Here is a 12,703-nt window from a genome sequence, read left to right on the forward strand (position 1 = left end):
ACGATATAGCTAAACGAACATACAAAACTTTGCAGTCCAAAGGCTTCCACCGTATCATAATCGCTCCGCTCTATGTTAGTGACCAAACAATGCAACAAGTGTTCAAGATTCCTTCTGCTTCTGAACACTCTAAACCTCGCCACCAAAACTTTAAACTCTTCTATGTATGTTATACATAAATCGCATTACTAATTGTGCCCTAGCAAGGTTGAAAATGTTCAATAAATGTTTTTATTGAAATCTGTTCTGAGATAGAGTGAAAAACCAGTATAAACGAACTATTCATCGCGTTGAATTAATTTCATGTAGAGCATAGATTATTTTAATTCATATTATTAGTGTGATTCACAAAGTTTACAATATAATAATAATAAATAAATCAAAGGTACGATTATACAAACCATTTCTTGTATCCTTTGGAAATGTAGAATTTATGTTAGTTGGTAAAACTAAATAGTAAATATAAGAATCATGCAGGTGTTTTAATAATGGATGTTATATAGAAAGATTTAGAGAGAGTTGCTTTGCCAGGGTGTATGAAGTACTAGAGCATTAGAATAGGGTAGGAAATGTCGCATGCGTACTGAATGTTCAAATTGTGCGCGCTATTAGAAACACATCCGCACCACCTGTTGATCCTCCGATACCACCAATCCAATAACTATTCTATCCTTCCTCAACTTCTACAGAGAAAGGTATAATGCTGTTATACAAAGGTTATGAGGTCACAGAGCCAATTCAGTTTCTATTTTATTGTTTTAAAAAGTTTCTTTGTTAAATGTTCATAAATTTAATTTTATTCAAACAAATCCAAAAAAAAATACTTGATTAACCCAAAATTCTTTCAGGGGTTGATAACTGCTTCTTATCTTTCTAAAAATGGATATTAAATTCTTTATTGTTTAATTATTAGGGGAAGCATCAAGAAGCCTTTGCTGGATGCCACGAGTTTAAATAAGGGCACTTGCACCCTCCTGGGTTCGTACCCAATTCCAGTAAGATAGCCACCCATCTTGGTACAGAGTGAGATGTTACCTGGGCTAGTAAATGTGAAGAAGAGCTCTGCTAAGTGGTGAATTACGTTTCTCCACCATATTGCACTTCTCCTGCAGCAAGGATATCCAGCTTTAATGCGATGAATACGTGACTAATCTGAGATACTTATTTTGCGTAAGCTAGTTGTTTATTGGCAGTGCCAGGTTCTAATCTGAGGGCATACGGTAGGCGGTATCCCACCACCTGGTGGAGCAAGAGCGTATTCTTCTTCAGTAATTTTCAGAGCCTTTAGAGAATAGAGGAGAAACTGTGATCATGGAGCTGCCTTGCCTCAGTTAAGACTGTTCCTTCACGTTGAGGGGGAGCGATAATCAGCTTGCGGTCTAGAGTTACCCCCTAGATATTTCACAGTTATACGACCTACACTCGATTTAAAGTATTTCCACGGTTTTGCCAGCGATTATTCTGAATTCCAAGAGCTAGAAAATGTTTTTAAAAAGACAATTGGCAGTTCTGTCCGCCATAGATGCTGTGGTATAGAAGGCCACATCATCAGGATGAGAGCAAACCGAAAGATCAAGGTAAAGAGTAGCAATAATTGGAAAATAACGCGTACCCAAAATTAACCACTACAGAAAACCTGCAGCGATTTCTTCAGTATCTTATCTGTATTAATTCACCATGATTTGGGCTGAAGTTTCATAGTAACTAGGTAAGTTTTGATCTATTTAAAAATGAACCTCAATTTATTTGGAGAAACTACAATAAAAGATAAACCTTTGATGCTGTTTAAGGTGATTTTGGTTGGAAGTGTAGGGTACTAAACAGGGTACTTCTGCAATGTTTTTTTGGCGTCTGCAAAGTATCCTTAGTTACTAAAGTGTGGCTCCCATTTTTTTATCTTTACGCTAGAGGTCTTCTTTAGAAATTAATATTTAAAAAAAAACTGACTTTTCGAAATACACTGCTTAGAGCTTAAACTTGTCGATTCACGAGCATTTTACATGATTCTATTTTTTGATGCTATTCTAAAGGAAAATGATTTGAATTCTGAACAAAACCGTTTTTCCTTACATAAAGTCCAAAAATGTTAAAGTTCTACAGTAACTGAGTATTGAATTATCCATTTCAAAATACTGTTTACAAAGACAATGTGTTTCATAACCTTTTTCAAAATCAAAAATTGCTAATTAAAAAACGTGAAAAACAACAAAATATATTTTTCTTTTTACTTGGAGTTTACACAAGAAGTTATAAAAACGTTAATAAAAAGATAAATCGCTTTTAACAATGACTTAGAAAAAAAAAAAATCAAATATTTAGCGAATAAAACGAGGAAATGTTCGAATTCTATTCAATTTAGGTCATCAAAAATAGTAGAACAAATACAAAGAGCCTAAATTTCCAATTTTCCTTACAAATACATCACCGAAGTTATATAGCAAAAAGAAGAATATATTTTGAAATGTTATTTATGAGAGAAAGAGCGGGCGTCTCGCTGCCACTTACTGGGATAGAGGCGGGTTTGTTAACGACAACAACATCTTCGTCCATGTGGACAATGGTGATCGGTTCTGCGGTGACGGGCACCTCGTGCCTGCAACACAAACATGCAACCAACACTCCAAAATACTTGTTCTACACATCACAGTTTATTGTTCTCTCTTCTAAATAATATACCAAACAATAAAAGTGATTCGTGGTGAAGCGTCCATTTTATTAAACAATAACTGCCAAAAAAAAAATTTTTAATTCATTTGAAAACAAAATGTGATAACATTTAAGTTTAACATATAGAAGATTGTTTGGATGTAATTATTGCATTTTCATGATATCATGTTTGTAATTTGCAATAAGAAAGCTACAATAAAAAAATCATAGATTTAAAAATTACCATTAAAGTTGCAATTCTATTTTAGTCGACAAGACGAGCAATGAACCAATGCTAGATTGGATAGAAGTATGTTGAGATAATGAAGGTTCTCTAAAAGTACTTAACTTGAGAAACGTAACTTAATCATATGCTCAGAAAGTTAATGAAATATGGCTGCCAGGGTAAAACTGAAAAGGAAACCCATTGCGTGAATTTAGATTAAATGACCTCAATTTAGGCAATGGAGGCTTAGGCAGTTCCCTTAAAAAAATTCATTTTAATTTTTTGTAATACAGCAGAGTGGCAATGTGATTCTATCAGAGTAGTCTGCACCCGGGACAAATCTTCAATGTTATATCATTCCCAACTAACTCTTCCAAATAAAGGACTCATCTAAATCATATAGTATACAGGGTGACCAGAGTTATATGCTCCACCCACTTTTTTTTTTAACGGCGGGAAATTTCGAAAAAATAAAAAACACGTATTTAATCATTTTTAGTCTAGTTTATTTTCAGTGATTGACCCATTTTTTTAAACCCCTGTATCTCGAGATACAGCATCCTACTTTGTTTTTTCAAATGGAACGTTATAGTTTTTTTTTGCATATTTTTGTAGTATTTGAACAGATTCCTTAAAAAAAATAACGTAATTTTGACAATAAACTGAAATTTGTTTTTCATGTTTTAAATTACCATAACTATTGAAAAACCGAACCGATTTCAAAAACTTTTTTTTTGTTTTTTTTAGGATCTCCAATACTATAAAAATATGCAAAAAAAATATAACGTTCCACTTGAAAAAACAAAGTTGTATGCTGTATCTCGAGATACAGGGGTTTAAAAAAATGGGTCAATCCCTGAAAATAAACTAGACTAAAAATGATTAAATACGTGTTTTTTATTTTTTCGAAATTTCCCGCCGTTAAAAAAAAAGTGGGTGGAGCATATAACTCTGGTCATCCTGTATATACCATACAAAATATAGTTTATGAAAACAAAGTGGAAGATATCTCATTGTGAAAGGTCTTTTAGGCCATTTTTCTTGTTTAGTTAGTGAAGACAGATGGATCCTGTAATGTATCCGCTAAATTTTAGTTCCTATTGAGAGGGCTAAGATTTTACGTCATGCACAAATAATATAATGATTCAGTAAGGACTAGTTTTCCACCTCACCACATCTACAAAATAAAAAACAAACAATTGTAATAACAATAAAAGCAAGAAAGCAGAAAATGTTTTTCAATTTAAAACGAGAGTGTGATCAAAACACGCCTCTTTTCTTGGGCAACTCCGGAGGTAGCCGATCGGACCCTCAATGCTAGCATCAGAATCTAGCTAAGAACTACCATAAGTGCAAGAGGCTGCATAAAGCGCCATCTTTTGGATTAATACTTAAAATTTCAGGCTTCCGTTTATTCCTAAAGCGCGTAATTAATTATTATTTGTTTAAAACGAAACTACATTTGTATTCTGAAATATAAGTAATAATAACATTTTTTTCTTCTTTCGAAAAGTATTTTGGGTAGGCTCAGCCCTAGAGCCAAAGAGTAGCTACGCCCAACATTATTGCATTTAGTACTTTTTATTAAAAGATTCACATTCAGTACAATATTTGCAATTTATGTAGCCAAATGATGGTTGCGAATTAATCAGTCAATAACAGCACTGTTTTTTTTTTACTTTCTAAACTTTGGTAATCACTTGCTAAACCACTGGTACTCAAGAAAAAGCTAATGGCAATCAGAGAAAAGATAATTGGCAGCAATAAATAGTTTACCTTACAATATCAAGGAAGAAAACCAAACTACTATTGAGCTTTGCAGACCAGAGAAAATAATGCAATTTGATTAACATTTGAATTTGTGTTTGAGATTATTATATCAAGGTGTTTGTGGAAAAGTTTTTAGATTACCAGGATAGTTAAATGTTCAGGAAAAAGAAAAGGATTGCAAAATAAAGGAAGTAACCAAACTGATATTTTGGATAGATCAGGATACTGCAGTTATTAATGCTAGCATCGAAGTACGAGGGTCGTTTGAAAAGTCCGTGCAAAAATAAAAACTGCTTAATTTTTGGGGGCAAACCTTTTTTATTTTTCAACATAGTCTCCTTTTAGGTTTATACACTTCGTCCAACGCTGCTCTAGTTTGTTGATCCTTTCCGAATAATAGGATTTGTCCAAGTCTGAAAAATAGCCATTCGTTTCTGCAATCACCTCCTAGTTTGAATAAAATCTTTTTCCCGTCAGCCATTTCTTCATATTGGGGAACAAATAGTAGTCCGAGGGAGCCAAGTCTGGAGAATAGGGGTGATGTGAAACGAGTTGGAACCCTATTTCCATTAATTTTGCGACCACAACTGCTGAGGTGTGAGCTGGTGCGTTGTCGTGATGGAAAAGGACTTTTTTCTGGGCCAATCGTGGGCGTTTTTCTTGCAGCTCGGTTTTCAAACGGTCCAATAACGATGAATAATATGCACCTGTAATAGTTTTACCCTTTTCCAGATAGTCGATGAGGATTATTCCTTGTGAATCCCAAAAGACAGTCGCCATAATCTTTCCGGCCGAAGGAACGGTCTTCGCCTTTTTTGGCGCTGATTCCCCCTTGGTAACCCATTGTTTCGATTGTTCTTTGGTTTCAGGAGTGTAGTGATGTATCCATGTTTCATCCACAGTGACGAAACGACGCTTAAAGTCCTGCGGATTCTTCTGGAACAGCTGCAAACCGTCCTTGCAACACTTCACACGATTTCGTTTTTGGTCAAGCGTGAGCAATCGCGGCACCCATCTTGCGGATAGCTTTGTCATGTCCAAATGTTGATGCAAAATATTATGTACCCGTTCATTCGAGATGCCCACAGCACTAGCAATCTCATGCACCTTCACTCTTCTGTCATCCATCACCATATCATGGATTTTATCAATGATTTCTGGAGTAGTAACCTCAACAGGGCGTCCAGAACGTTCAGCGTCACTTGTGCCCATATTTTGAAACCACTTATAAACTGTTCTAAACGAAGGTGCAGAGTCACCATAATGTTTATCAAGCTTCTCTTTAGTCTCCTCAGGCGTTTTGCCTTTCATAAAGTAGTGTTTAATCAACACACGAAATTCTTTTTCGTCCATTTTTTGAAAATCACTCGACTTCCTCGATTCAAACGAATGCCAAACACAAAGAAATAGACCGATCTGGCTGAAACTTGGTGTGTGTTCTTCCAAGAGATGCTACTAACTAAACATAACCTCGATACGCGCCAGTGGTGCTATCTCTCTGACTTTGCACGAACTTTTCAAACGACCCTCGTATTTTATACATTAAATTTGAAATTTCCTTCTCATTCAGTCATTAAATTGGTTAAAACGCTGCAATCGGTTTCTAATCCAAATTTTCTAACACCTAAATAGGAATTATTTATCCAATCAGAGCTTAGTTTTAAGACTTCTTATTTCAAAGAATTCTTTAAAAATACACAAATTTTTATTTAAAATTTAATAAACTTGATAGTTTTAAGAAGATGTCTACACCATTTTCTTATTAAGTTACATTTCAAATTAAGCTAGAGATACAAGGTTTAAAAAATCTTGTGCAACTTTTTAATAATATTCAATTCTGAGGCTACGTTACTGTTTTTTTTTTTTTTTTACCTCTACGCAAGGATTATTAAACTGGGATCCTAAAATAACCTTATTTAAATGATAAAAATGAAGTTAACAAATTTTTAAATATACTTTTATTAGTGAACTCAAAATGGACGCTTCACCAATTAGAAATAAATTAAATCAGTGATTCTAAAATATCCTATATTTATAAGTTTGTAATAGCGCGTAATTATACCATTTTAAATTGCATTCCAAAATGGTTTACACATATTCAGATATAGTTCACAGTTACATTTATATCTATTGACTTAATAAAATAACTACTCAGATTTTCTGAGCCAAGAAATTCCAGCTCCAATGGATTTATAGAATCATACTGAAATATTCAGATAAACAGAAGAAATGCTAGAACGTTCTCCTTTCTAAGAACATTTTGAGTACAAATTACTACTGCCATAAAAGTTTTTTTTATTATCAACATTACAATAATGTCATTGTAATTCCATTTTAAAAGTTCAATTATCTATTTATTAGATCTTTATTAGACCCCAAATTGAAAAATAAAGGTCATAAAGTTAAAAACAAAAAGCCATTGTGTAACCGAAAAAATCAACACAAATTACAGAACTACAAAAAAGAAAATTATAGTATTTCTTTCTAGGTGCAATTTGCGAAATATATGTTCTTTTTAATAAACATTACTGTGATCAATAACATTGATGTGATTCAACAGTGTAAACAATACTAAACTACAAACAAAAAAATATTGAATTATTAATTTACTTAAGCGTTCGTGAGGAGTGTGCTTCATTAGTTTAAAGAAATTGTTCTTATAAGAAGAGAAAAATTGAAAAAGTTAAAAGCTGGTCTTAAACTAAAAAAACGCAGAGATTGCAGATTGGTATTCCAAAAAAAATAGAAATTTCTATTGTCCAAATAGAAACAAATATTATTTCCACACTGATTGGCTGGATTAATACGAGTAATTAAATAAAAAAAATGTATTTTTTATCACCGTCTTAAAATATATCCATGCTTTCGTACACATCTTTTGAAATTGAGTTTACGTCGATCTCATGTCGCCAGGAAGTCGAAGAAATGGTTTCATTGCCCTGAGGATAAGTTGTTTAGCATTCTGGCTTTAATCAGTAGAGAAATTATATTTCATTCTGGACATTCAGCAAACAATTTTTTAGATCTCGACTTTGAGATAGCAATGTTTGTAGAAAATGTAAAAAATGTCATGGCACTGAACAGAATATAAACATGCTTAATCCTTCAGGTATTTTACTCCATTCTACAATAAAGCTTCATCTAAATTATATAAGTAAAATCACTGCAAGTTAGTGTTCATTTTATGTGATCTATATTAAAGGCGGTAAAGTTAATCTAAAACGGCTTATCCCTAAATACATTATGAAAGGGGCTTAACCATAAAGGTTAAAATTTATAGATGAAAGTTTTGGAGAGGAAGGGTTTTTCATAACCAACTGGCATACTTATCTTTTTGGCTGTACGTCATAAATTCCATATTCATGAAACTTTACTAGTATTGTGCACTTTTGGCATACTTACAAGTTTATTCGTTTAACCCATCGAACTGGGCATTAGACCTAAAGTCTATGTTTAAAGTAACAAAAACAAATAAACAGATATTAATAATTCAATTTGGTATGAGAATGCAGAAATTTAATCGTAAGTTTAAGAATGGCTATTTATTCGGCGGGCTTTACGTCTACCAATCGGGGCCCAAATTATAAGTAACATTAGAGTTAGTAGTCTTATTTGGAAGTCGCAAATAGCTTCTTCAGACAAAACTTCGTTTTTGGACTATTTAGCGAAATTTGAATAGCTTAGTCGTTTTTTAAGTTGAATAAATTGTAGCTTATGTATCTTAAATAGCTCTGAGTTACCCCAGTCATAGATTGATTTCAATTTAGCTATACAATTTTTTTCTGTTTTACTTAAAATGAAATTTAAAAAAAAAAGGGATTTCGTTTCATCGAAACCTATGGGGGTCTCTTCTGTTTTGAATCCAAAGTAAAGCTCAGAGTGAGTTGAATTAAGCTAAAAGATTAAGTGTTCTAAGAAATAATGGCAAATTCAAGAACTCAAGTATTTTTAGATGAGCGAAGAATGCAATAGTTGAGGATGACATTCTCGCATCCCAATATCTCATATACCGATCAGTCCATCAATCAACTGCAGTAAACCATAAAATTGCATCCTTTCTATCCCAAAAAATTCTGATAGCCTAATGGGTTTCAACCCTTTATCCCATTATTCTACGGTAATTGGCGGTATTGAAATATTTTCCTTCTAATACCAGACATAATAAACGTGCAAGAATTCAGGCAGAACTTCTACCTCTTTTAAAACTTGACTTTTGCTGAAGAGTACTAATAAATACGTATACATTAAGTTTATTAGCTAAGATATTTCAGCTAAATCAATAAAGTTTTATGTGGGTAAAATGATCAGTGGTGGTAGCCCTATCATCAAAATGGTGTATGTTGGACTTATTTCGCTAAGTGATTTTACAACAAGAGGCGCCCAAGGATATTTTATACTCATAGGCCTACAAAATCTAAATTAAATACGAAAGTAAAGCCTAGTACGGACATTCCTGTAGGCTACTTCAAGTAAAGGCAGGATTACTTTGCTTCTTGTACCTGATGCCCTTAGAGATAGAAGAGCGAAACTTAAAGAGCCTTAAGTACAGCCTTAAGTGGCCAGTGAAACGAAAAATTGCCCAATTTAGGGCTTGTGGAGGATTATGGGAAACGCTCGCGGCTTATAGGAAACGCCGATACAGTTTTTTGTTATAAAATAATAAAAGGAGAACTAGGCGCCTCTTTTAGCCGAGAGGTTAGAGGCGAGACCTACGAAGCTAATATGCATTGAGGTACTGGGTTCGATTCCCGGTCTTAGGCCTTGGATCTTATTTAATGGTAAATAAAAGAAATTTACAGTAAAGTATGTTTGCCTAGTCGCCTCCGTCCACGACACCTAATTGGTAGTTGGACGTTAAGCCCCGCCTGAAAAAATAGGCGATTACTTTACTTTACTTAATAAAAGGAGAACAGAAAGTCCGAGTATTAGTTAGTGATTGTTTTGAATTGTGTTAAAAGTACAAGAAACCATATCGATTCATTTAGAAATCTCGATGTATTGTACATATGTATAGTTCAAAAAAGTCTATTTTTATAGAGAGAGCATTATGAACGGCTTACGGCCGAAGTAATTTTTTTTTTTTAATAAATTTAAATTGTAGAGACTATGTGGTGGTGGTTATTATTAGAAGATAAAATTTAAAAAAGAATCAACTAAAAAATATTCAGGAAATAAGCCAGAAGAGCAGTTGAAAGCCAAATTAAAAGCCATATATATATTTATATTTAGAGAATTTACACAAATTTGGACAAGAAAATCATTATACCATTTGAAATAATTACAATAGTAGGAATATGATGTAGAACTGTTACACTTCTTTCTTAATTACATTTCAGTTTGTTCTAAATTACTTTACTTGAACAAAGTCACAAACAAAAGCGTTCGGTCCTTTATAAGAACAATTAAGTCCGCTGAATTAAACTTCCTGTATTTAAGGACTTAATTAAAACCCGATTTTAACAAATTCCCAGTTTTTAAATTAAAATACTAAATTATGTTCTCAATAAAGTAATCAACTTTACTACAGCTTATATGGGGAGCGAACTGTACAAATTAATTATATGACATCTTAGAGGGAGCTTCAAACTAAAATAAACTAGACCGAAAAATATCAGAAATATCTACCAGAAATCATTACACTTAATCGAGAAAATCGCAAAGCAAAAAAAAACAATAAAGATTCTTAAAAACTATTTTTTCGACTCACAACGTAGAAACTCAATTTCAAAAATGTTTTCACTCGCACAGTAATCGTAGTTAATGTAAAGAATATTGTTAAGATGGAACAATAGTTACTTTGATCGCAAAAATAATTATTTACAACAAGCATCGCCGAACAGATCCGCTGTTCCAGTCATCTACGAACTTATCAACTATTGGTGTACCCAAATATTTCAATTAAATAAGTGGATGTCCAAAACAAAGAAATTATCAAAATATTTGTAATATTAGCTAAAAATTCATTAAAAACTAATTATTTTTTGTATTTTGATCAATATATAAAATATTTTTTAAACACAAAAACTATTAACTGTATATTTTTGAAGTTTCATGAATTTAAAAAAAAAACAAAAAAAATTCTTTTATACTACATCGTACGAGGAAAAAAAAGTTAAGGAAATTAAGTTCACCTGTGCACCACGTTGGCCAGTAGATCATTATGTTTGAGTCTGTAGTCAATGTCAACTTTCTCATAATTAACTGTGAGAGATCCACTCTTAATACATCGCTCCTGTAATATAAGAGTACATACATTTTAAAACACAAGTGCCGTTATATCTAGAAATAATAGTACTTTTGTAAATAGTACAAATGTAAATAGTAAAATTAGTACGAAAAATGCGAAAATGCAATTACAGTAGGTATAAAGAGAGAGAAAAAAAAAGAAGTTAAAAGTCATACAACGATAAGAGATTACTATGCGTAAACACGAACAGAGGCTATTCTGCACGAATAGAGAGAACAGACATGCGACTTACAGATATAATTTACCAATGAGTCAGCGTTAGGAGTGTAATATTTTTTCGCAATAAAAAGTAAATATACTTTACCAAAACAGTAGGTAAACTTTAATTTTAAGTACTGCACTTAAAGCGAAAAAGAAAAGAACAAAATGGCAGTTCACTATTCCATTACAATGAAAACTTTATGTTCGAATGCAAGTGCATAGATTCGCATAATTCAAATCTATGGAAACTTAATTTAGGTTAAGATAGCTACGATTTGCTACACTATGCTCGGTGTGCTGGTTTCTTGGTAACGCGCTTTCGAGAAAAAAACAAATAAATTTTAGATCAACAAGCATAAAGGTAGACTAGTTATTTATAAAGCAAATAATGGAACTAAGTACCGCTTGTGGTAGATACCAATTCTGGCTGAATATACACAATTCTTTGCCTCTACAGATAATAATGTGCAGGAGAGTTTATTGATATGGCGTCTAAATAGTAAATTCAAGAGCTAGGTCAATCCTAAGCCCAGGGTACAGTTTTTCTGCGAGCATTATTTTCAGATGATGTTTTAAAGAACTAACTGGGTTATACCAAGCATAAATATCAATTTGTTTTATAGATGGTTTTACAAGAAGGCTTGTGGCTAGGGATCTGGATCAAACCGGAGACACTACTGAAATTGTTCCTGGCAGCTACAGCAAGGTTTTTCAGGCTGAAATCTGTGCTAATGAAAATCTGTGAAGGGAGATTCTTGTTTACTTGGACTGCCACGCTGAAAGCGATGGTAACCAATGAAACAACCTCATTCTTTGTTTGAGGAGGGTAACTAAGATCATATTTTCTAGAGCAACAAAACAGTAAAAAGAAGAACTTGAATGTGTGCCGGATGTTGCTGGCATCAATGCCAAGTTAGCTGGCCAAGAACGGAGCATCTACACAAAATGCAGAAACTAAGATCGACGGTGGAAACGATTTTTAAGCAATGACTTTGGACGATAAGTCCAAGGATCAAGCGCAACAAAACGTTTATGCCCGATCTGAATGAAGTTAGAGCATGTAAAAACCCTGACACATTAGGTAGAAATCAGATTGTTCTGGTGATTGGCTTTCTTACAAAGCGTGGAAGGTTCAGAAAACATTTCCACAAGGTCGAGTTGTTCAACCCGAAATCTGTGGGTAAGGTTTACCATCAGAGGGAAGAAACGATTTCTTACAATCTGTTTACTGCGTTGCCATCGCAAGGTTGTGATGTAAGATACGAGTATTTGGACTCGTATTTGGTTCTTTGCGACCAGAGAAGATTTACCTATCAGACCATCTAGCTTGGATAGAGTATAAGCTTTCTGTAGGCAGTGCCGCGAAGTGCCAATAATTATAATTTAAGTGTCTCCTGGACAAGAAAACTTGGGAAACTAACGATCTCTCTCGACGCTAAAGCAAAGTAATCCAGATCTAAAATTACAAAACACTTTTAGACATTCTGCAAAGTAGCCACTAAATTATAAGTTTGAGGAAAATTCCTTAGTTTCAAGTAAGTCTTTATTCCATGGATCGTTTCCTTTTTAGAGATTTTCTCGACAATGACTCCTAGGATTTTCTGCATTCTCCT

At 33.4% G+C, this 12,703-nt stretch overlaps 1 protein-coding gene across 12 annotated transcripts in view; it reads right to left on the bottom strand.

The window, feature by feature from the left end:
* Window positions 1-12,703, bottom strand: part of LOC141455712 (pseudouridylate synthase RPUSD2-like) — an 880,316-nt gene that overhangs the window by 26,254 nt on the left and 841,359 nt on the right. For 11 of the 12 annotated variants that reach the window (XM_074130995.1, XM_074130994.1, XM_074130993.1 and 8 more), the window contains 2 exons: window positions 10,774-10,874; window positions 2,506-2,593 (listed from right to left, as the gene is read on the bottom strand). In XM_074130995.1, coding sequence (XP_073987096.1) covers window positions 2,506-2,593; window positions 10,774-10,874 — 189 coding nt within the window. The remainder of the gene's footprint in view (window positions 1-2,505; window positions 2,594-10,773; window positions 10,875-12,703) is intronic. The other variant, XM_074130991.1, reaches the window with a different exon arrangement.

The sequence above is a fragment of the Rhodnius prolixus genome, unplaced genomic scaffold (genome assembly GCF_049639745.1).
Source record: "Rhodnius prolixus isolate KJV_2025 unplaced genomic scaffold, Rpr scaffold_4, whole genome shotgun sequence".
NCBI lineage: Eukaryota > Metazoa > Arthropoda > Insecta > Hemiptera > Reduviidae > Rhodnius > Rhodnius prolixus.